The following is a 23,463-nucleotide window of genomic DNA, read 5'->3' as shown; positions in this document are numbered from 1 at the left end:
ATTATTATTGGTATTGAGTGCTATAGAAATGCAATAAATAATTAAATAAAATATTGCAAAGCCATTGCAGTTTCAGTGACATTCATTCATTCATTTAAAATATTTCTTGGCTGCCGTTCAAGGCAGAAGCCCTCCGAAGGCGGCGTATGGCAATAAAACACGTAAAAAACAATATAATATTAAAAGTGATAAGAGCACAGTTAAAACAGTAAGAGCATGATAAAAGCAGCAACGAAAATAGCAGTGTTTGCCCTTAATTCACCCTAGGCCTCGCTCCTACACTTTTTCTTTCACTGAGATTAATCTCTGCATAGTAATGTAGTTGCAATGTATGAAGTTCTTTGTGCAAACTTCCAAGTGGGTTCTGGAATTCCCCATTTCTCACTGTCTCTCTGGGAACACCGTCACTGTCAGCAGCCAGCAGCAGAGTGTTTGCCCAGGAGATCTTCAAATCTACCTGAAAGCAATAAGCCAGTTATGATCCTTGATATTAAGCAACAGCACCACTTGCTGGTTGTTAAAAAGAAATGACAATGCATTTTCATTGCTGGCCCTTCTTCAATTTAAAGTTAAGTTTTAAAGTGTATTTGCATACTCTGGCACAACTTCATCCACATTGCCTCTCTATGAGGAAAGACCTCTTCCTCAGAGCAAGAGGAAGGGCACTTTTATTTTTGCTGTCTTTATCGTCATTATCATCTTATTGCTTTTACTTCTGTTGATAGAGATTTTTGGTCTGAGGATGATGAGTGTTAACTGTGGCAAGGTACAAAGATTTTGAGTCTACAGTAGCGACAGGGAAAGATTAAAGGACATATCATAGGAAAATAAGAAGCTGACTGGCAGCAGCAATGGCTCTCCAGGGTTTCAGGGCTCCATCACACCAGCATTATAGTCTACTGTCACCATGCGTTGTTTGCTGAGGGCTCACATGACATTATCCATGTCCTGCCGTGATCTCGCCTCTTCCCCCCCTCTTTGTGAGGTTTTTTGGTGCGGGGAAAGAGTGTTTATTCCGGCAATGCGCTCACCCCCAATGTGTATTTTTATATCGAACTCAATCCGATGTTCTGAGGGTGTGTGTTAAAGGGGCGGTATTGCTGATGAAAGGGAGGGAACGTGCCTTTTCTCCAGCACACCATGACGATCACTGGAGAGGGCGAGGTGTCCAACTGCAACCAACCAATAGACTGTAAGGGGAGGTACAAAGGAGATCTTGGGGGCGGGGGAAACAGTGATTCGCCAGTGCACAGGAGAGGAGAGGTGTAAAAATTGCCAAAACATAAAGCTTTAACATGCTCCAGCAGCAAAGGGGGATAAAACAAGGCAAACAAGGACAAACATTTAGGTGTGATGGAGCTCTCAGGCAGGGTTTTTTCCTGCCCTAGCCAGAGATGCCAGGGATTGAACCAGGGACCTTCTGCGTGCAGATCAGGTGCTCTAACATTGAGCCACAGCTTCTCCAAAGACCTTACACTCACAGGTATTCTATGGTCCCATTTGCTGAACTTCAAACCAGGGTTCATCAAATGCAGGACCAGCAACGAAAGAGGAAAAGGAGGGGGAAAGAACTGCAAAACAAAGTATTGTGAAACACAAACTTGCAGGAATTATTATTAGTATTATTACCAAATAGATTTATGAACTGCTTACCTTTTTTAAAAAATGTAATGATAGGGAATAGCAGCAGCAGGAGCAAGAATGATGGGAAGACACACTTCCATCACTTCTCTGCCAGCCCAATTGGGAACAGAAGGATTTTGGGAAGGAATCAATGTGTTCACAACTCATAACTGCATACCCCCCCCACTTTCTCCATACAAATCAATGAAGTGGCATTTATTCCACTGACTTGTACAGAAAGTCAGGGGAACATCTATGGCCAAGAGAAGCCTTAATATGGAAAGGGACACATCTGTGAGCACCATGCATGCTTAGCACAAACATTCAAATGCAACACCACAAAGTCTCCCACTCCTGACTTCTGTGTTCTGTCTCGTCTATGCAACTGTCTACTGCATAAGCATCATTTTGCACCTAAGGTTGATCCAGTAATCAATATTAAAACTTCCCAATAGCTGATAATATGCCTACTACTTCCCTAGCTTCTGCTGAAGGCAACACTCTCCCATGTAAATCATCAGGGATCTTAAACTGGGAATCTCAATCCCCGGCATCTCCAGGTAGAGGAGTTGGGAAAGAATCCTGTCTGAAATCCTGGAGAGCCTATGCCATAGGGTGACCGTTATTTGGAAAACCAAAAAAGAGGACGCGGGGGGGGCATGCTTCCTGGAGGCCCTGGAAAGTGGGATTTCCCCTCCACTCCTTTAAGGACCCGATTAGAATGGAGGAGGGGAAAGCATGTCATTCCCATCCACCCCCTGCTCCAATCAGAGCTTTTTCTATAATGTCCGGAAATGACACACTTTCCCCTTTAAGGGCCCGATTGGAGCAGTGGTGGGGATGATGCACCTCCAGAAAGTGTAGCATTCCCCCTGCCATGCTAATGGTGGCCTTAAAGGGGAAGGTGTGCTATCCTCTGATATTATAGAAAATTACGGAAAATTTCCCCTGACACCCAGGATAGAAGAAAAACCTGGGGAAATCCGGGGAAATCCTGACAGTTGGTCACCCTATCTGCCAGTCAGTGTCAACAATACTGGGCTAGCTGGACCAAGAATCTGACTCAATATAAGCAGTGGCAGCTCAAGGTTTGGGAGGGCCCTTGGGCAACACTCTCTCAATGAATCCTCTCCTTCAATGATTCTACATTCTCACTGCTCCTCTTCCTCTTTCTCAACATTGCTACCTCTTGCTTGCTGGATAGGCAGAAAACCAGTGAGCCATGAGGCAGTGGCATCTACTGCCTCTCCTTTTCACCACCACCATGGCCCAGAGCCTGGCCCAGAGCAAGGGGCAGGTAAATAAGCCAGTTGCAATGATGAGGAGCAACTCCAGGGGCTGTTGTCAGTGGGGTGTGGGCCCAAAACATGCCTACCTTTGATGCAAGCTGTGAGCATAAGGCAGCTTCTTATGTTCCTAACTCTGACAACTAGGCCCAGGGCCTCTCCTTCCATCCCTTTTTTGGCTTAGTAGAAGAGGAAGAAGCTGGCCTGTTCACTGCTGCACTTAAGCACTACTGCTGCAAGGGTCCAGAAAGTGATACAGCCGCTACTATTTCATCAGTTGTCCAGTGGCATGACTTGTGATGCTAGCCATGTTTGTTAGGCTTGGCCCTGGACATGAAATTCAGGGGTGTATCATGCTTGTCTCATAAGAGGTGAGCATTAGGCCTCTGCTAAGATGAAAATCCAACCGGGGGGGGGGGGGGGAATCCCTGTTTACTGCTCTTTCAACCCACTCAGCTTCAACCCACCTCCACACACGAAAGCCTCATGTGATGCTTTTGTGCAGCTGCAAATAATCTCTTCTGGTTGCACGTAGCTAGTCTTTCAAACACACTGACTATGGAGCCTTACAAGCTCTGTTGATGGTCCATGTGTCCCCTCCCCTGGCCACAGATGGCTGTCATTTGGGTTTGGTTAGAAGGCCAGGAGGGTCCAGTTCAGAGGGATGGTTTGGCTTATTTCCGAGGTGAGCCATGAGTGGTTTGCTCTTCTTTAGTCATAAGGAGCCCCTATAAAGTCTCAAACACTGGCCTGGCTCCTTAGTCTGATCACTTTTTGCTTGACTGTGGTCAGCATTACTGTCTGGGCCCCATGCCTGATCAGAGTTTGCTTTGCTTCCAGATTGCCAGCTGTGACACTTGGTGATGCCTAGGAGAGGGGAAGATGTTTGCCCCAGCAAATATCAAGGTCACTGCATGCCATAGCATGGGTACCATTTTGCTTGGGATCTTCCTCTATACCATTTTGCTTGGGATCTTCCTCTATAGCTCACTTTGCATGATGGTTAATCCAACTGTAAGTTGTGGTTTGTAGTTCAGGGGCAGACCCTGTACCAAACCCGGTGCCCTTCAAATGATTTTGACTACAACATTAATCATCCCTAGTCATTGGCCATGCAGATGGGGCTGATGGGAGTTGTGGTCCAAACATCTGGAGGGAACCAAGTTGGAGAAGGCTACTGTATGTGATGTTCTGCAGCATAAGGCTGAGATGTTAAGTTTAATATAAAGGTTTACTAGTTAATAATAATGATTGAAAAGTTTAAAGAGGATACTCACTGTGTATTTGTAGCAGAGTGGTAAGTATAAAGCCATAGAGGGGGAGTGAGTGCTGGATGGAAGGATGTTTGTGTGGAGCATCTAGATTGGCTGATGGGAGAAGTTGGAGGACCGTGCGAGTATATATGATGCTGCTGACAGGAGAGAAGGTATGATGTTGTTGGATGAGTTTTGGATTAGAGATAGGAAGGGTCTGTGTGCTTTGTTGTTTTGGTGGATTAGTGTGAGGGAAAGAGAATAGTGTAGCCTAGAAGGGGTAGAGTAGGCAGGAGAACATTTAAGTATATTGTGAAACATATAAGAGAAAGAACTGACTGAAACCATTATGCATTGTGCTTTACAACCATTACGCGTGAGAACTGAGGAAACCATTAAGCTTGTGTACCTGCACTAAATAGTTGGTAATAAATTACATTTAATTACAACTGGTGTGGTCCTTGGAGTACCTAGGAAGGGTACAGATCTATTGTGTCAGCGGAAGGGAGAATTTGGGGTAGGGTGTTGAGCTGAATAGCTGTGGGGCCTAAAAAGTGAAGGCGTGTCACAGGGATGGCTGCAGCATTCCAAACCTTTTGATACCTGCAGCTGTGCTGGGTCCTTTGGTTCAGGAAAGGAATAAAGCAGCAGTATAAGGTGGGGGTCGTCACAACTTCTCTTGAATTTTCAAAACTCCGTTGGCTCACAGTGGCCTCCGTTACAACCCCCACCCCACCCAGAAACAAAGTTGTCATGCCACTGTTTCCACTCACTCAAATTTGAATCTGACTAGAATATATTAAAAACATATAAACGAAGACAGGCAACTGATTGTTGTACAGCATTTACAGATCTTTATTAGGGAATACGAAGAGGACGGTTTGATTTTTAACTTAAGACTGCTCGTATCAAAAGGGGTTTTAAAAACACACACAATATTTCCCAATACAGCTATACATTTATTACAAAATATTACATACATCCCATATTAATGATACCTCTAAGGCTGGATGGCCAGCTTAAGTGCGCAGGCATTTAGTACATGTAACGTGTCTTTGTTTTCTATCTGTGCCGTAGCTGCAGCTAAATAGGTTGCTTTCCATTTTCACATATCTGCATATTGGGAAGTTGCTACCATGTCTTAGGGACCTGTGTCTGCCCTAGGCTATGCATGGACACCAGTGTTTTTGAAGCAATGGGAATTGCTTCCCTCTTAGACCCTAACCCCTCCATCGCTCAAGCACCAATCTTTTTTTTGTGGTAGATATTCAGGAGACGTCAGAAATTTCCAGTGAGAGCAATTTTGCTACAGCAGGGTGAGGGGACACCTCTCCCCACACCCACTTCCTTTGCTTTTAAAGTGAGTGAAACATGCTCAAGCACACATCTAACAAATACTCTGCCTCCTTTTTTAAAAAGGTTCTTTGGTAGGGAGGCATTGGTACCTCGGAAGAAAGCGGCCTTGTATGCCTTGGCCACATTTAAATTGCTAAAGGAGCAATCGTGCTACATGGAGGAAATGCATTCATCCTGAAAAGAGCTTTGCGAAATGTAAAAGCAACCTCCCTTCTCCAAATACGAAAAATTACACATGAATGGAAGGGGTGGAAATGCATTCCTTGTCATCTCCAGTGACAGCGGCAAAAACCAGCAGCTTATACACAGAAATCTTCATAGCAGGGGATTCCACATTTGTGGAGAAAGAGTGAGAAAAGTTCTGTTCTGTGGCACTGCTATCATAATTTATTGTATGGCCAGAAGATGAAATAAGGCCTCTTCCTAGTTGGCTGGAAGTTCGCTCATGTACTTAAAAAAAATCATCTTTTAAAATGGAACTGACATCAGCTACAACAGTGATGATGTACATGCCTCTGGATTTTGTTTATTAGGACACAATTCTATGCATGCTTAGTCAGGAAAAATGTCCTACAATTCCCAGCATGGCCCAGCCAATATGGCTGGCTAGGGAATGCTGGGAGTTGTAGGATTCTTTTCCAACTAAACATGCATAGGATTGTTCATAGAATACTGTTTCCAGCAGGGTTATGCAAGATGTGCACAGAACTCCTGAAAAATGTCACTGAATAATGGCAGAAACAGTTTGCTAGGCAAAACCATGGGTGGCTGCCTGACCAGTATCAAAACTCAGTCTCCCGGAAAATTCCTCAGATGTTTTGTCTGAGGAGAAATCCCAATTTACCTCAAATTTTGCTTTAGATAGAATTCAATGACAACCTGATAGTGTGGTGAATCTTACAGAAACTGATTTTGCCTCCTTTGAAATTCCTCAGACGTGTTGTGTCTAAGCTGGGATCTCCAAATTTGCCTGGAATGTCGTATTAGGTGAAATTCAGTGGTAACTCTAATTTCCAGCTGTCCATATTCACCTTGCTAAAATAAATTAAAAGAAGAGGTCACAGCCTGACCCCAAACGATGGCACAGAGTGAGGGTGATTTGTTTTGAATGTGTTTAATACCCATCTTGGCAATCATTATCATCATAATCACTAAATGGTTTATTATGATCAATGTCAAGCATTAACTTCCGGCTTTCAAGCTCCATGCTTCTCGACCAGCTATCGTCTTCCGTACTCGAGTCCTCTCTGGAGTGATGGTCTCTTTCTAATGAATGACTGTTTTCCTCATCTGTGGATTCACTAGTTTCTGCTGATTCGCTTTGTTCAGACTTAAGATCACTTGCATTTGAATCACTGCCTTCGCTACTAGCACTTTCCTGGGACGATCTGCTACTGTCGGATGATGTGCTGTGAGACAACCTGCTATCATCCTGGATGGACTCATTCGTGTCCTCAGCTGATTCTTCACTTTCTTCTGTAGATGTGCTCTTCTCACTTGATCTGCTATGCTGTCTCTTAACCTCTCTGGATCCACTGCCCCTTGGTGTTACATTTACTACCATTTCAGTAGAGTCACTATCCTGCTCTTTGGATTGGCTTGCACTCCGCTCATCTGATTTCTCACCTAACTCTTTAGACTTTTTCACAGCTTTTTCATGGGAGCCCCTGCTATCTTCAGTAGATTCACTCTTTGTATCTTCTACAGATACTGTGTCATCATCCTCTCTAGACTGACTAGCCAAGCGTTCTCTGGACTGACTGTGAACATCTTCCCTGGATTGGCTGTGTACATCATCTTCTGTGGAGTCACTGTGCAAATCGTCTTCCCTGGACCGGCTGTGTACATCATCTTCCCTGGAGCGGCTGTGTACATCATCTTCCTTGGATCGGCTGTGCTTATCTTCTCTGGACCGGCTGTGCTTATCTTCTCTGGAATGGCTGTGCTTATCTTCTCTGGAATGGCTGTGCTTATCTTCTCTGGAATGGCTGTGCTTATCTTCTCTGGAATGGCTGTGTTTATCTTCTCTAGACCGACTGTGCTTATCTTCTCTGGAATGGCTGTGCTTATCTTCTCTGGACTGGCTGTCAGAGTTCTCTCTAGATCGGCTGTGACTATGCCCTCTGGATGACCGTTCTACTGCCTCTCTGGAATGACTGGTTGTGTCTTCCCTGGATCTACTAGGAACATTTTCTGTTGATTGACTAAGGTCTTCTACAGATTGGCTGTTTTCTTTAGAATCAACATCATCCTCTTGCAGGGATTTGCTCTCCTCGTGTTCAGGACTGTGATCTTCTTCGGAATCATCATCAACATAATGATATACCTTCCTGGCAAAATGTCCCACTGTTTTTTCTCTGCTGATTTGCTGGCTGCTTTCTTTTGAATGGACAACTCCCTGGAGCATGTGAGAATCACTGTCATGGTTCTCAAAGATTCTCGGATCATCTCCTTGCATCCCTTCGTCACTGAAATCATATCTGTCTTCTTGGCTGCTACTGTAACTATCGCCTTCATGTCTTTTGCCATAATTAATAATGTGATTGTCTTCTTGATCAAGGTTTCTGCTCTCACTGCTGCTGCTGCTGCTGCGGCTGCTGCTGCTGCTGCTGCTGCTATCATGGTGCCGACCAACAGCATTGTCACCGTCTTGTTCTCCATTGGTCACTGGAGGTTGCTGATCATCTCCTTTACTTGGAGGCACAGTGTGCCCTGGATCTTCCCCATTATGTGCATCCAAAGAGTCGTCACCACTGATATCTTCATCATTTGCCAGTTCACTTCCTCCTTTCCCCATGAATGTATATGAGACTTGATCGGGGGTATAAAGCATACCATCATTTTCAACATCAAAATGTTCTTTGGATTTTGGGATATCACTGTAAAAGTGGTCTTCATGAATCTCAGTTTGATCCTCCTGTACAAGAAAACAAATGGAGAGGAAAACTCAAGATCTCTCTCTCTCTCTCTCTCTCTCTTCTTTTTCCCCCACACAACATAAACTGTTACTAAAGTTGCCTAGGAAAGTGCAGCTCATGGTTCTATCCATCCTGTATCACATTTCCATCCCACTTTTCAATATGGAAGGAGCTTCCAAGGCAGAACATTTAAAATTCCATCTTTTTGCTGAAATGGACCTGATGCATTAGGAATTGTCCATATTTCCAAATGTTATTCTGTACATGCACAGTTTGCAACAGTTTGCAATTCCTTCATGTTTCCACATTACTTGGCATGTGCTTTACTGATGTAACATAGATAAATCAAAACAAAAAGGCAAACTTGATGTGTTTGACTATATGGTTGAATATGGCTGCATCAAGAGTCTTTTGTGCTGCTTTTATCAATGGGTAGGAGCAGATATGTACCTCTGTAAAGCTCCATTCAAAAAGGTCTTGATGCAATCCTACATCCAGTCACATCAACACGGTTTTAATCGGGATTGGAGAACCAGGGAGCCCACTGGAATTTTCTTCCAAGTTTGGTTCGGCTCACTCTGGTTCTCATCTATGACCTGTTTTTGCTGTTGTTTGTTTGTTTGTTAAAAAGGGGAAAGTGCTTTTTTTCCCCAGAAGTGTGCACTTAACTCCCATTGACTAAAGCATGGAAATGCAAACTAACTTAAAGTTTTTAAAAAGCACACATTAAATTGCACATTTTTAAAAGAGCACTTTTTAAAAAATGTGCACTCTTAAAAGCAGCCATTTCTTCATGTACACATTTTTTTAAAGTGCACCTTTTTTTGAGCACAGGTTTATGAATTTGTGGACATTTTGGAGAATGTGTGCCCCCATTCACATTTGGGGTGGTGAAGGGGGCATTTTCAGTTGTAACAATAGCCTCATGTATTCCTATGCTTTAATCTTTCTAGTGTTCTATTGATGCAAAAAATGTGCTTTGATAGGGTATAGCACAAGCCCCAAGATGTTATTTGTGAGCTGCCAGGACCCGCACACCATTGCACGAATTAATTTGCTGCTTCTGCCAAAGATGTTCTAGGAATCAACACTCAGAGGGCCTGCTCTCCAAAGGATGCTCTAGGAATCGACACTCAGAGGGCCTGCTTATGGGATTCAGTGGAAAGTGGTGGTGGTGGTGGGAGTGTGTACATGTCCATGTAGGATGGGAAAGAGTGTATGTGGTTGTGTGTGAAAGTGTGTATGTGTGTATTTGGGGAGAAATGTATGTATTTGTGTGTGTGTGTGTGTGTGTGTGTGTGTGTGTGTGTGTGTGCGTGTGTGTATTTATTTATTGTGGAAGAGTCTGTGTGCATGTTGGAGGGAAGAGTGCCTGTGTATATTTAAGGGGTGGTATGTATATCTGTAGAGGAAGTGTGTGTGTGTGCTTGCAAGTAATGCATGTATGCACAATTCCTAAGGATGGATGGACTCACTCTCATCTGGCTCCATCAGATGTTTGCCAAGCTGCCGTTGCCCACCTCTGCTTGGGGCAATGTGCAACCTTTTTTGTGGCTAGGCGAGCACCCAACAAAGTTGTGGGCCCATCCACCCTCATCTGGAGCCTCCATTGCTGCACACACAGAGGCTCCAGAAATTACGCATTTCCTACCTTGCATAAATGGTGGCCTTAAAGGAATCTCAATTATGTGCTACAATGGAAGTTTTGGACGAGGTTGAAGGGCTGCCAGGCACTCGTCAGGCTGCGGGGTGCTCAAAGAATTGAGTCCAGTCAGGCGCCCTCAACATCCCTAGCAATTCCCCCTTGCCCCCATCAACCAATACCACATGTAACCCTCAAAGCCACAAAGGTAGTGCACGTCTAGAGGAAGAAAGATACCGCAGTTCTGGAATTCGTTTTAGAAATTCCCCTGAGCCCTTTTCATGGGTCACTTGCATGAAATATAGCATCATGTAGAACATGTGGGTCTGTCCCACTGGCTCCACCCCTGGCCTAGCCCCGCCCCAACATCCACTTGATTAGCAAAGAGGCCTAAAGAGGAACCTCTACACATCATTTCACATGTAGGCCATCTTCTTCGGACACCTGCACTCAATGGGTGGACATTTGGGAAGGGGCAAGCCCAGCTATGTGACATCAGGGGCAGGACCAGCAGTGGAAGCCCAGGCCACGTTCCCTTCATGCGAGTAATGTGCAAAGTGGGCTCTAGCTAAACCAGAAATCAGAAGGAGTAGAATGCAGGTCAGTGTGGACTAGAAGAACAATACAGGAACCAAAGGAGAAAATATTCTCTACAGTGAGTGATCTGGGGGACCTTGATGGATTTTCATGTTACTTACAGAGAATGTTATTGAGATCACTAAAATTTCAGTTGTTTACATTGGGGAAACACTTCCACCAACTGCAAGGGGGTTGAAGCTCAGGCTCATGGTCCCACTCTGGCCTGCCTGGGGTCCTAATCTGCCCCCCTGGGATTCCCCAAAGGGCAAGAGCTTCTCTGAAATTGAATCCAACCCTTGGGCTGAAAGACCATCAATGCCGCTGATCTACTACAGTTCCAAGGTTTGTACCAGAATGTTTGGAATACCTACCATAGACATTCTGTCAGCCGACTGATCATCAGAACTGCCTCCATTCATTTCTTTCAGGTCAGAATGGTCGTGGGAATCCTCGTCATCAGCCCATTTCCTATGAACTGCTAGGTGGGGTCTGAAATGTCTGCTGTCCTCATTGTCCCGAGTGCTCCATTCATGGTCATCTTCTGAGATGCTCTCAAGGCTATCGCTGGATACTTTTCTGGCCAAACTGTTCCCTTCACTGCTCTCGTGGCTGATTGTGTCATGTTCACTGGCATCAACATCTTTTCTTCTGCTTTCTGCACTTACACTTAGCCTGCTCCCTCTGTCTTCATCACTAACATCTGTTGAATCATTCAAGCTGTCTCCATTTGCCTGTACAAAAGGTGGAAAGGATGCGTTACTGCAGGTAGGGATGGGTAACTTTTATTTATTTATTACATTTTTATACCGCCCAATAGCCGAAGCTCTCTGAGCAGTTCACAATTGTCAGTTTCACTTTCTACCGCATTCAATTATTTAAACTCTCTAGTTCTTTCTGTCATATTTATGAAGAAATTTGCAGATTCTAGTATGTTCTTATCAAACAAAGAACTGGACAAAATTTTACCCATCTGCACCAGCCAAATGCAGTAAGTATATTACTCCTAGCATTGGGTGGACCATGTTGTATCTGCCTTCCACATAACCATTAAAGATGAGGAACCTATCATTAATGACGCCTTTTCATTATTGATCTTATTTCAGAATATGGTAGGGTAAGGCTTATTACTCAAGATCTACCAGATCAATTTTGCTCATTTTTGTTTTAAACTGAAGTTTCAGTAGTGTAGACATGCAGAGAATTTTGAAAGTTCAAAAAAGTTCAAAGCTCGAGCTTTAATAGCAATTAATTTCTTGCACGCCGAACAGGCAGGGCAGCCCCTCCGCCAGTTGGATGATGGACAACCCTGCTTGGCCAATCAGGAAGGCCCCAGCCACAGCCATGCGATTGGGTTGTCGGCGGTAGTGGAGAAGGGGAAGGGGATGGAAGTGGCCAATCGGGGTATGTGGAGGAGGGGAGGGTCCGCACCACATGCAAATTTTGAAGGAGGAATTCACTATGCATGAGCTGCACTTGCATTATTCATGAGCTCCTCTGTGGTGAGGGGACTGAGGGGCGAAAAATTGGGAAAGGATCAGGGCCACTAATGCCCATGGCAATTAATAGCAATGTAACTTCATAATTACAATTAATAATGTGATTTCATAATTGTTCTGTTTTACTGATGAATGCCTATTAGCTGGGTCCAGGTCTCAGTGCATCCTATATGTGTCTAATCAAAAATAAGTCCCATTAAGTAGAATAGGGTGTATTCTCAGGTAAATAGTTGTAGGATTGCAGCTTGTTAGTTGCACATTGTTCCCACTGAAATCAATGGGACATAAGTTAATCGTGACTAACTTTCTACATTGATTTCAATGTGACTTAACTTAATCTGGATCCAACGCATTGTCTTTTTCATCATTCTGCACTAAATACATGTATTCCTATTTATTGGGGGAATTATTTTGTTAGTGTGACTTTTCTATTTGTGTGTCTTTTCTTGTTGGTCTGTTTCTGTTTGTTTTGTTTTGTTACCCTTTTCCTTTTTTTAATTCACAATACACATGTATCAATTAGGGCTGTGCTCCGCTCCGATTCAGATAGCAAATCCGGATCAGGTCAGGGAGCTGAGGATCGAGGTGAAGCGGTTCGCCTCCATCCGGAGCTCCAAACACAGGTGGGGGGAGGGGGGCTCACCTGGTGCCGCCACTGCAGTCCATGTGGCGATGACGGCAGTGCCAGGTAAGGGGGCAGGGGGGCTTACCTGCCTCCATCACAGTCTGGCAAAGGCTTCAACTGAGGCCCAGGCCTCAGTTCAAGCCTGCACTGGACCGCGACAGAGGCAGGTAAGTGGGGGGAGGGGGTCTTACCTGGCTCCGCCACCACTGCAGTCCATGCGGTGATGGTGGTGGAGCCAGGTAAGGGGGAGGGGGCTTATTTTGCCCCCATTTTGCCCCCTTCCCCACTTATCTGCCTTCACCGCCTGCTGTGGAGGCAAGTAAGTGGGGAAGTGGGGGCAAAATGTCGATCCGCCCCTCCGGATCTCGCTCCGCGGAGTGGAGCAGGGGAGGGTCAGATCAGCCCAAAGCGGATCAGCCCGATCCAAAAGTTGCAGATTGGGTTATGAAGCAGTTCAGGGGGTCCGTGCTCAGCCCTAGTATCAATCATTCCATGTGATTGTAGACTATCATGTAATTTCTGGTATTATCTTAATATGTACAAATATGAACCTATGGGTTAGATCTAGATTTAGTCCTACATAGAATAGGCCCATTGAAATCATAACCAACTTAAACTTCATCAATTTCAATGGGTCTACTCTAAGTAGGACTAACACTGGCTCCAGCCCTATGCGTATATTCCAGCAGCGGAAAGCCTCATTCCCTTGCGTCAGGGTACTTTGATGGGAGCTTCTTTCTAGTAGGGTGTGCTGTGTGACACCACAGAAGACCAGAGATAAGGACAGAAATGCTGCCTGAACAATCCTGGCACCATGCGGCTACCACATGCCTTCACCAACATCACCCCTCAGCATGTGAAGGGTTCGTGTTGTCTCTTGGATTGCTTGTTTCTTGTGTAGCATTTAGTGTGACCCTGCTCTCAAGCCCTGACTAAGACCACCCCCCATGAAAGCTCCTCCTCCCTCAACTGTCACCACTAGGAGCCATTTCAGCAGGCTGTACTGAGGGAGTTGGGAAGGGGAAGCAGGGCCATTCCACCAGCCCTGCTGAAAGTCACATATTTTTCCCCTCTTCCCTCCTCATTCCTTTTTCCTTTTGTGCCAGGTCTTTTTTGATGGTAAGCCAACAGGCAAGGACTGTCTTGTTTTACTGATTATATGTAAGCTGCTCTGGGAGACTTTTTGGATGACGAGAGGAATAAAAATACTTAAAATAAATAAATAGGTTTCAGGAAATGCATAGCGTTCTTTCCTGTCTTTGACTCCCAAGATAACTTTTGTGGCAAAATAGTACATTGGATGTAAGGACATCATTTGAAACAGGAAAGAAAAATCATGAAGGTTTGCTTACCCAGCGTTCTTCAGAGCTCCTGTGGTGTGTACCCTGGTGTCTGGATACCTGGTCATGTTAGAAGAAGAAAAACATGAATGAATAGCGGTATCTTATTAAATAAACTCTTGAGATAGACATCAGCACAAAGGGTGGATGCCAGCCCAGGCCACATGCTTTGACATCCCATTTAATTCAGTGGAGAACATGATGAAATCCCAAAGTTGCAATGCCGTTTTTAGTAGGTACTTACAGGACGGGCACAGGATAGAGCCCACAGGGAGATAAGCAAGAGTGCAGTCCTCCGGGTATTCATTTTGGTGTCTAAAACAACATCAAAGGAAGTGTGTTAAAATAGAGAATTTACATAAGGGGTCAGCAACTGTAAAGGGTCCCTTGCCTCTATTTTCTTTTCACCACGTTGCTGCCAATGTATACTTGACTACCTGGTATTGAAAAACATAGACTAGGCTTGCTAAGGTGAAAAGGTATTTTATAGGATGGCACAGGTGAGTGGCAGGCCCATTTGGGGTTGCTGGAGGCCAAGTTTGGCCCCATGGGGTATCAGCTGCTGACTTTAGGTTGACACAGTGCTTTTCTGCATGCTTACAGTAACAAAGCTGGACTTTCTAAAACAATGTCTGATCGTATGTTGCATGTTGCGATGGAACTATAGAAGAAAACCAAAAGGTACATGCAGATTTTATTTCCCAGGCAACGAGAGTGTTATGCTGTGTACTCTAGCTGCATCTGTATTTTAAATCTCTGTTAATTTCTACATTGCTGCGGTTGTGTTTTTATATTTCATTTTATACTGTTTGTTTTATATTTTTAATGGTTTTCATGGTTTTAATTTTTGTGAACCGCCCAGAGAGCTTCGGCTATCAGGCAGTATAAAAATGCAATAAATAAATAAAAAAGAAAGAAATTCTTTAGGGATGTTGAAGAAATCTGAAATAAATTCAAATCAATTCAGATTTCTATGAATTTGACCCACGGATTTTGCAGCAGAGTAGCATTTTCCAAGACATGCAGATTCTGCAATTTGCAGACTTTTTTTTTTTTTTTAAAAAAAAACACACCTTTCTGGACTTGTATGCAAAATTAGTCTTATGAAAATACAAAAGTTCCTGGGAAATATGCTAATATAATTTAATTAAAAACATTTTATACACCTCTGATCTCTTGCAAGCTTCTGCTAGGTTGCATTCTTTCTTTGTGCACTCTGCTCATTGATTGTACGCTGAGCTAAGAAAAACATGCACAAATCTTACTTGCCTGCAAAAGTTATGTAATTGCAAGCAGATTTTTTTGCCCACTTTTCTGAATGGGGAAAATGTTATTCATTCAATGAGAAGACAACAGAATGAAAAATGCCTGACAATCTGCAAAACAAGCACGGATCGTATTCCGTACATCCTTATGCAACTAAAAGTATACCATGTATACAAATGAAAATAACTTCTTATGGAGAGATCACACTTGGAATGGCAACTTCTTGCTTAGAAAATTTCCTTTGGAGAAAATCAAATGGTTGTATATGGAATATTGATAGCTTTTCAGAAAAGTTGAAGTAATTATCTAGAGCCATCATTGCTTTGGCTGCACAATACTTCAAGTAGTACTGTGGAAATGCTGAAGAGAGTCCACAGAACAATGACCTTGCATTTTGGTATGAATGTCCATGACATGGACAGTGCCCAAGATGAATAACATAATCTAACACACACACACCTTAATGGGTTGGGTCCTGGCTTAGTCATGCTTAGAGTGGACCCATTGAAATCAACAACTTAGGTCTCATTGATATAAATGGATCCAGCCTAAGTATGACTAAGTTTGGATCCAACTACTTATTATTAAACTATTATTACAATCAGTAGTACTTAGATGTGCTTATATTTTGCTAGGTTGTACTTAACTTATTTTAGAAATTTGTCACAAAATACATAGGTTTTTTTTCAATTTACACGCTGCTGTTTGACCTTCTGAGAAAAATGTTCTTCCCTAGGTATTGCCATTGGCTTGCAGGGTAGGGCCTGCAGGAAATAGTTATTCACAAATGTTCCTATAATACACGGATGGGAAGCCTCCAGCCCCCCCCCCCCAAATGATGTTGGACATCATGATCATTGGCTATGCTCTTGGGCTGATGAGAGCTGGAATTGAACAGCATCTGTAAACCGCCCAGAGAGCTTCGGCTATTGGGCGGTACAGAAATGCAATAAATAAATAATAAATATTACAGGCTTGAAAAACTTTAACGCTAAAATTCTTTATCTACTTACTTGGAGTAAGCCCAACTAAAATCAGTGTGGCCAGAGTAGACATGGATAGGATTGTGCTGAAATTGCTTTTTTGAATGCTTCAAAGAACGGAGGTATCAAACATCCACTTCAAAATATATGCATTTCTTGCTGGCGAATCTCCATACAGAACAAAATTAACTAGACGATAAATTGCTTCTTGTAACATTACCTAGTCAATTTCATCACTGAGTTATATGGATGAGGGCTGCTTTCCTCAACCTGGTGCCCTCCAGATGTTTTGGACTATAACTCCTATCACTTCCAGCTAGCATGACCCAATGTTCATGAAATGATAGGGGCTGTAGTTCAAAGCATTTGGATGGTACCAAGTTAGGGAAGTTAGACTAGAGGAAGCAAAGGCAGGTAGGGAAATTGAAACTCCCCCTACCCACAACCAAAGTCAAATGCCTGGTTCTCCACACACACACACACACATACCCTATTTCTTCGATTCTAAGACACACTTTCCCCCCCATATAAACATCTCTAAAAATGGGGTGCGTCTTAGAATCGTGGGTGTGTCTTAGGGTTTTTTTCTGTTGGTGGTACTGAAATTAGTGTGCGTCTTACAATCGATGGCGTCTTACAATCAAAGAAATACAGTATTATATTTTTACAGTTATCAAGCTGCTGAATCTGCTTCCGTGGTAACGGGAATAAAGAAGTGCCTTCCATAGCTCCAGATGATCATCTGTTTATGTACACATTCTTCTCAATACACATTGGGATTAGTTAGCAGCCCATGTGATTTGGGAGCTACATCATTATCTCTTGGTGCATACAAAGCACATACCAACAGCTTGTTTGGTCAAGAAGCATTGAACGATGTGGTGAACTAATAAAAAAAAAATGCTCCCTTGCTCCACAAATTCAGGCCCTTCGACTGTATTCCCAAGAAGCTCCAGACAGCTGCATAGAAGTGAATTGCAGCTATCCAAGAAAGAACAAGGCTGATATCTGCTATACAACTAGCTTGTTAACAGGTGGATGTTCATCATTTGCTAACTAGCCTCAGGTGATGACTTGCAGGTGTAAAACTCCTGCCATAGATGAATTATCACTGCAGCTAGAACTTTCATTTGAACAGATGACAACTGAAACACAACATTTTGGTAGAGCCGGTTCATACCTTTAGGTGACAATCACTGAGATATCAAAAGATGAACACACATGTTTGATTCAGCCCAGAGTCCGTTAGTATACTCAACCAGAGGGGCAATAGATAACTCAACAAGAAATCATAAAAATAAAACGTATGGTATAAGCTAAAATTAATTTGGAAGAAAAATTCTCTTCAGTTTATTGTTACGGCTTTTCTTTTGCACATATTTACATTTTAATTTCCTTTGATTTTTTTTTAAACATTCCCATTGTTGAATGCATTTAATCATCAAACCCCTTAATTATCAAACTGATCAAAGCTCTTTGTTGTAAAGAAACCCCTTTAAGACTTTTATTCTCATCTTTTACCTCGAGTATATGAAAGATCATTTAATGAGCACTGGCATTTAATCTTTTTCTTCATTCATATGATTCTGACTTAAGAGCTCTCGTTAACACAATACGAACAGGTACAACCTGTGTTTGATTCATTCTTAACAACATGAGAACAACGAAAGGAATTAAAGTATTTACCTGTATGCCTGTTCAATAGGTTTCCTCTAGGATTATTAATTGCTCCACCACTGCAGATAAATTTTCTATCTTATTCTCAAATATCAGTTTTTGGCATCTTCTATGACAGTGCATGAATTTAAACTCTGCTTCAGTTAAGAAGGAACCAATCAGCAGCCTTGAGGAAGAGGATGATGTCATAAGGTGTCATCAGTCATCCAGCCCGCCCACACTTCCTTCTGCCCCCAGATGCATATTTCCCCTAAAAATAAGCTGTGGTTCTCAAAATGACTAGACCAGTTTACATTTAATGAGAGCTCCTGCTAAGGGTTCATTTAGATTTCTAAATTTATGCTGTTTCACATGCATGCAGGTTTATGAGTGTAAACAATTGCAGCATCACCCACATATATAGCCTGTGTGCTGTCATTGTCAAGTCGGGGCTGTTTCCTGGTAATATATGTCTTGTACAACCAGACAGTTTGTGCTGAAGTGCTCCCAAGAGCTGTGTCTTCAGCAAAATTATTTGTAGGTTACCATATCTTCTTGCCTTACAGCCACTGTGTAGGAGGATACTAGGAACAGCTTCCAAGTTAAGACGAAACTGCTGAATTTGCCCTTTGTGGCTGTGATACAACAAAACTGTATGTTCCAGGGAGACATGGAGGAGAAGCGTGAGCACAGCTGGGATTTTCTTTTGCCTTTCCACTACGGCTATTTGAGCTGCGGAAGAGGCGTGATGTTTTTCAGAATCAACTGGAACTGTAAAGAGGCTTGCCTCTTCAGTCTGCGGTAGACCCATCAAAGAAACCTCTGGCTTTTGAGCATTGCCCCCTGTTAGTTTCATTATAATTTCAAGGAACATCTGAAAGTGAATCTAGACTCAGACCACAGTTTAGAAACCAACACACTAACCAGTAAATTATGCGCAATAATATGTAGGTTCTTTTTTATCACATTGGTCTTCCACATTCTTGAAAAGTCCAGAAGTTATTAAATGCACTGCAAAGTGGTGGGCAAGCTAGAGGAATCCTACCTTTTTTTTTCTTTTTTGTGGTCTAAATAAAAATGTATATTTATTGATTGCATTGGAATAATTACCATTTTGATAAGGTTATCATTCACCTTGACTTGATAGCCATAGTTTTATTGTTGTAATCTAATTTCAAATGTTTTTATCCTTTTGTATTTTGGCATTTACTTATTTATTCCATTGTTTAAGACTTGGGAATATTTTTTAGATATAGAGCAGTTTATAAGTGCGGTAAATAAATAAATAAAATAAAATAAAATAAAGGGGGGGACCCCAAAACCTCACCTTGCATATTTTAACACAGACTGACATGATTCACACCTCCCAGACTGCTGGACCAATGGAAAAATAGCTATCCATCAGATTTTACACTTCTTCAAATGTTGCAATGCAGTTCTCAACGCAATATACATTTAAAATGCATATTTTGAGCTAGAATGCACTTTGAAATTTGTGTTTTGAGATAAAATGCATTTAAAAACATGCCAAGCCACAGTAAACAACCAGCAGCAATCACACATCCAGTTTATAAAAGAAACATTGTACAAACAGATTTAAAAACTGCTTCAAGACTGTTTATATATATTTTTTCTTTTTATAAACTGGATACGTGAATGCTGATCATTTATTGTGGTTTGGAGTGCTGTGTCACATGCATCACATGGCCTGGGGGGTCAGGTTAAAAGTATGTGTGTTTAAATACATACTTAAAGGCAAATCTTTTCACAGACTTTTAAAAATCCGCGGATCAATGTGGAAATTGGACAGCATGGACCGGAATAAAATGCATGTAAAAAGCGATACAGACTGGAAATAGGGCGTTTCTGCCATCCCTATATGGAGGCACTAGGAACAATTGCACCATCAACTGCACCCAGCTTGTACTGAAATAAAACTTTGCCACATCCTGTTAGTGAGACATGAGGAACTGGAGGCTGAGAAAGCTCATTCAAGCAGCCGAAGAGTCATGACAGCAAGGAGTAGCTTCCCCACTTCCCCACACAAAGCCCGGCCACTTCCTCATAACACCCACAAGGAATGTTAGGAATAGCTGCCAGGAAGGACTTCTCCCAAGCTGGTCTGAAAACTCAAGCTTTATAAAGCACCAGGAGGGGAAGCTTCTTCTTTTTTAATCTCATAAAAAAATCTCTCTGATAATTCCCAGCCGTTTTCCATCTCAAGGGTTGGAAGTCACTGCTGCTCTCGGGAATGGATACAGCTTACGTCTGAGGTGCCAGGCAGCTTCCTATGTTGAGCAACACACACACACACTGATCTGGGGCTTTCTTGGTGTCAGGGTTCCTACTCAACCTGGACCCCCCTGAGTAACTCTTTAAGGATCTCTTGCCTCCTTAAGAGTCCCACCTTCCTTCTTTTTACCATCCCCTTCCCAGTAACATGGGGTTTAGGATATAGATGTGGGGTGAGTGACACTCCAGACACTTTAGGTTAAACACAACAGTTTACTAGTGAATGAAAACAACCAAATTATAATAAAGGTAGTTAGTCAACAGAGCTGAGTGATGCAAAAGGCGTTAAAAGAAACTAAAAGTTGCAAAAATGCACGTTCTTTTACCCTAAGCTTCACCTGGACTTCTTCAATCTGCATCTTTCTGCTCCTTCCTTATGCTTTGGTCGTCCCTGGCTTTTCTACAGTTTTATTTTTCCCATTGCAAATTGTCCCTTTTGCATTGCTCAATCAGAGCAGTTTCTTCATAGACAGATACTGGCTCAACTTGCTGTTCCTTAATCCACAGATGCAAAAATAAAATATACTGCCTCATCAGTTGTATTGGTAAAGCCTTTTCTTCTTTTTTGAAGAGCCAAATTCTACCTTTGTCAAATTCCGACTGCTGCCACCATATGTCAGGGTCCAGGTCATAGGAAGGAACCCTGACACATGGCCTCTGCAGGCAATCTTGACAGACCCTATACTCTTTGCTCCTGTTTCCAGAGATGCCTGTTTGGGAGACCAACATGGGGTCCATTCCAGCTCCTTCTATTACAAATTTCATATGATTATGCCACAAGGACACCTATATCTCTTCCCAACTCATACTTAATACCTATAGTTATTTATTGGGGTCCCCAACTTTTTTGGGCTGTTGGTCACATTTGGAATTTTGAGGGAGTGTCATGGCTGCCCACACAAAATGGCTGCAGTGGGAGGAGTTGTCCATTCAGAAGATGGCTACTATGGTGGGCAGAATGGCTTACATAGCACTCATTTCCCAGAATGCAAACTGGTGAAACTAAAAGAAAATTAACTTGCCAAAGAGCCAGTATGGTGTTGTCATTTGAGTGTTGGACTGGGACTTGGGAGTCCTCACTCAGCCCTGAAGCCCTGTGGGTGACTTTAGGCCAGTCACTGACTCTCAACTTTACATGCCTCACAGAGCTGTTGTGAGGATAAAATGGAGAGGAGGAGGATCATGTAAGCTGCCTTGAATTCCTCACAAGAGGAAAAATGGTGGGATATAAATAGAATAATATTAAGAACCTAAGTACAAGGCAGAGGTGGGGGCAGAGCTCCGAAACACAAAAACACTCTTGAACCCAAATAAAGGCAGGATCTACAGTACTGCTTTAAAACTGTTCATAACAGTTTTGACAACTCTTGGAGCCTGGGACAGATTCCATAAACAGTTTTCAAACTGTTTTCAAAGCATTTTATCTTGCTTGGTATAGATCTGGCCAAAGTTAGGGCTGGAGGGCGACGTACTTGCAACGTACCAGCAGACTAGTTTTCAATATTTAAAAAATATCTTAAGAAATTAATAAAAAAAGACATCAGGAGGGACAAGAAACCTGCTGGGCACCAAGAGAGGTATCTGTGAGCACATGGGTACCCATAAACACCACATTGGAGATCCCTGTTATAAATAAATTAGGCTTCTTTCCTAGATCTGCCTGCCAAAGGCATGCAGTCTTCAGCTGTCCATTTGCTCTGTTCTGATGACATTATTAATTACTATATTTCTAGGTTGGCTCTGCAGTCAGCAGAAGAAGGTCAGATACTGGGTAACTCCTGGCAGGAAAAGACCCACAAGATGACTACCTTCCTTCTCCCACAGCTTTGAATAAACAGGAGTCAGCTATAAGCTGGAAGAAGCTTATTTCCAACTGATGGTTTTCTAGTGTGGATTCAGTCACTTTTCAGCAATGGGTGCTATAATTTTTTGAGCAAGTCTTTCCGTGACCTGTTACCACCGGATTTAGCACGGACCCAAGACAAGACAAAAAGGGCTCACAAACTGTGAGGTAGAAGACTTTATTAAGACTAAAGGTAGGGTAGATACATGGGAAGAATAACTAAAAGTAACTTGAAACATGCATAGATAAAAACAACAACCAGTAACTGATAAAACAATAACATCTTAACTGTGACTACTCACTCATAAGCAGGGCCTTCCCCCCCCCACCCCCACCCCCATGGTTCTCTCCACATCCTTTGGCAAAGACAAGACAAGGAGTTTGGGGCAGGTCCCCAACTATATACTTTTTCTCCTGTTTCCTCTCGTCCTCCCCCCTCCTTCCTCGGCCTCGGTCTATTAGCTTCATCTCACACCTCCTTTGGCATCTGAGATGACTCACGGCATTGAAGTAGATAAGGCTCTTTGTCATTTAGAATTCTTTATCATTTAGAATTTGTGCATAATAATACCAAACTAAAACTGCCCTTTCCCAGCTACATCACCCATTTGTCCTCTGCCCAACTACATCACCCATTTGTCCTCTGCCCAGCGCAGTCTATCTGCTGTCCTTCACAGGTGCCAAGTAGGATACTAAAATAATGGAAGCCCAAAAGCACTTCGTTGGATTCTGCCTGAGCAGAGGTTGCTGTGGAATGCAATCTCAGTGTGCTTTCTTCTGCACTCCTATAATATCTGCTCAACTTGTATATTTGTAAATAAACCTACTCTACCCTTCAGAAGGAAATAAAAGCTGCCTGGGCTGTCCACTGCTCAGGGAAAAGAGAATGTTCTTTGATATACTTAGGAAAGTTCAGGGAGTGTAGAATTTTTACTGGTTCAATTGTGGCATTCACTGAATTGTGCCCCTACTAGCTGCAACTTAAAAACACATTACTGGTGATGAAGTAATGTTTATATCAAATAGAATTCAATCATAAGCAATTGTATTTAGGATCCCAACCACTGGATTCAGGACAGGTATGATAGCCTCCTGTTCACTGATGAATTTCTATGTCATCCCTTTCTAGGATTTACTTTTGAAAGAGGGGAGCAAAAACTGGATAAACCATTCCCAAGAAAAATAGAAGAGACAACATGAAAAATAATAATTTATTTTACAGTTTATAACACAGGGCATATTTAATCTTATGAGTGTAATTGTGGAACCATGATGTCAAATAAGAAAGCAAAGAAAATCAGACCA

The 23,463-nt window shown here is 42.6% G+C and overlaps 2 protein-coding genes across 2 annotated transcripts in view; both read right to left on the bottom strand.

Annotated features, from left to right (window-relative positions):
* The window catches only part of LOC134405025 (dentin sialophosphoprotein-like), a 49,237-nt gene extending 31,110 nt beyond the window's left edge, over positions 1–18,127 (bottom strand). The window contains exons 1-5 of the mRNA XM_063136084.1: positions 18,054–18,127; positions 14,363–14,433; positions 14,131–14,178; positions 11,029–11,388; positions 6,806–8,435 (exon numbers count right to left, since the gene is read on the bottom strand). Of these exons, the coding sequence (XP_062992154.1) occupies positions 6,806–8,435; positions 11,029–11,388; positions 14,131–14,178; positions 14,363–14,425 (2,101 nt within the window). The 5' untranslated portion in view covers positions 14,426–14,433; positions 18,054–18,127. The remainder of the gene's footprint in view (positions 1–6,805; positions 8,436–11,028; positions 11,389–14,130; positions 14,179–14,362; positions 14,434–18,053) is intronic.
* The window catches only part of IBSP (integrin binding sialoprotein), a 347,644-nt gene that overhangs the window by 76,135 nt on the left and 248,046 nt on the right, over positions 1–23,463 (bottom strand). The window lies entirely within an intron of this gene.

The sequence above is a fragment of the Elgaria multicarinata genome, chromosome 10, assembly GCF_023053635.1.
Source record: "Elgaria multicarinata webbii isolate HBS135686 ecotype San Diego chromosome 10, rElgMul1.1.pri, whole genome shotgun sequence".
Taxonomy (NCBI): Eukaryota; Metazoa; Chordata; class Lepidosauria; order Squamata; family Anguidae; genus Elgaria; species Elgaria multicarinata.
The sequence above is the reverse complement of the archived record's forward strand: the minus strand, read 5'-3'. Positions and strand labels throughout refer to the sequence as shown.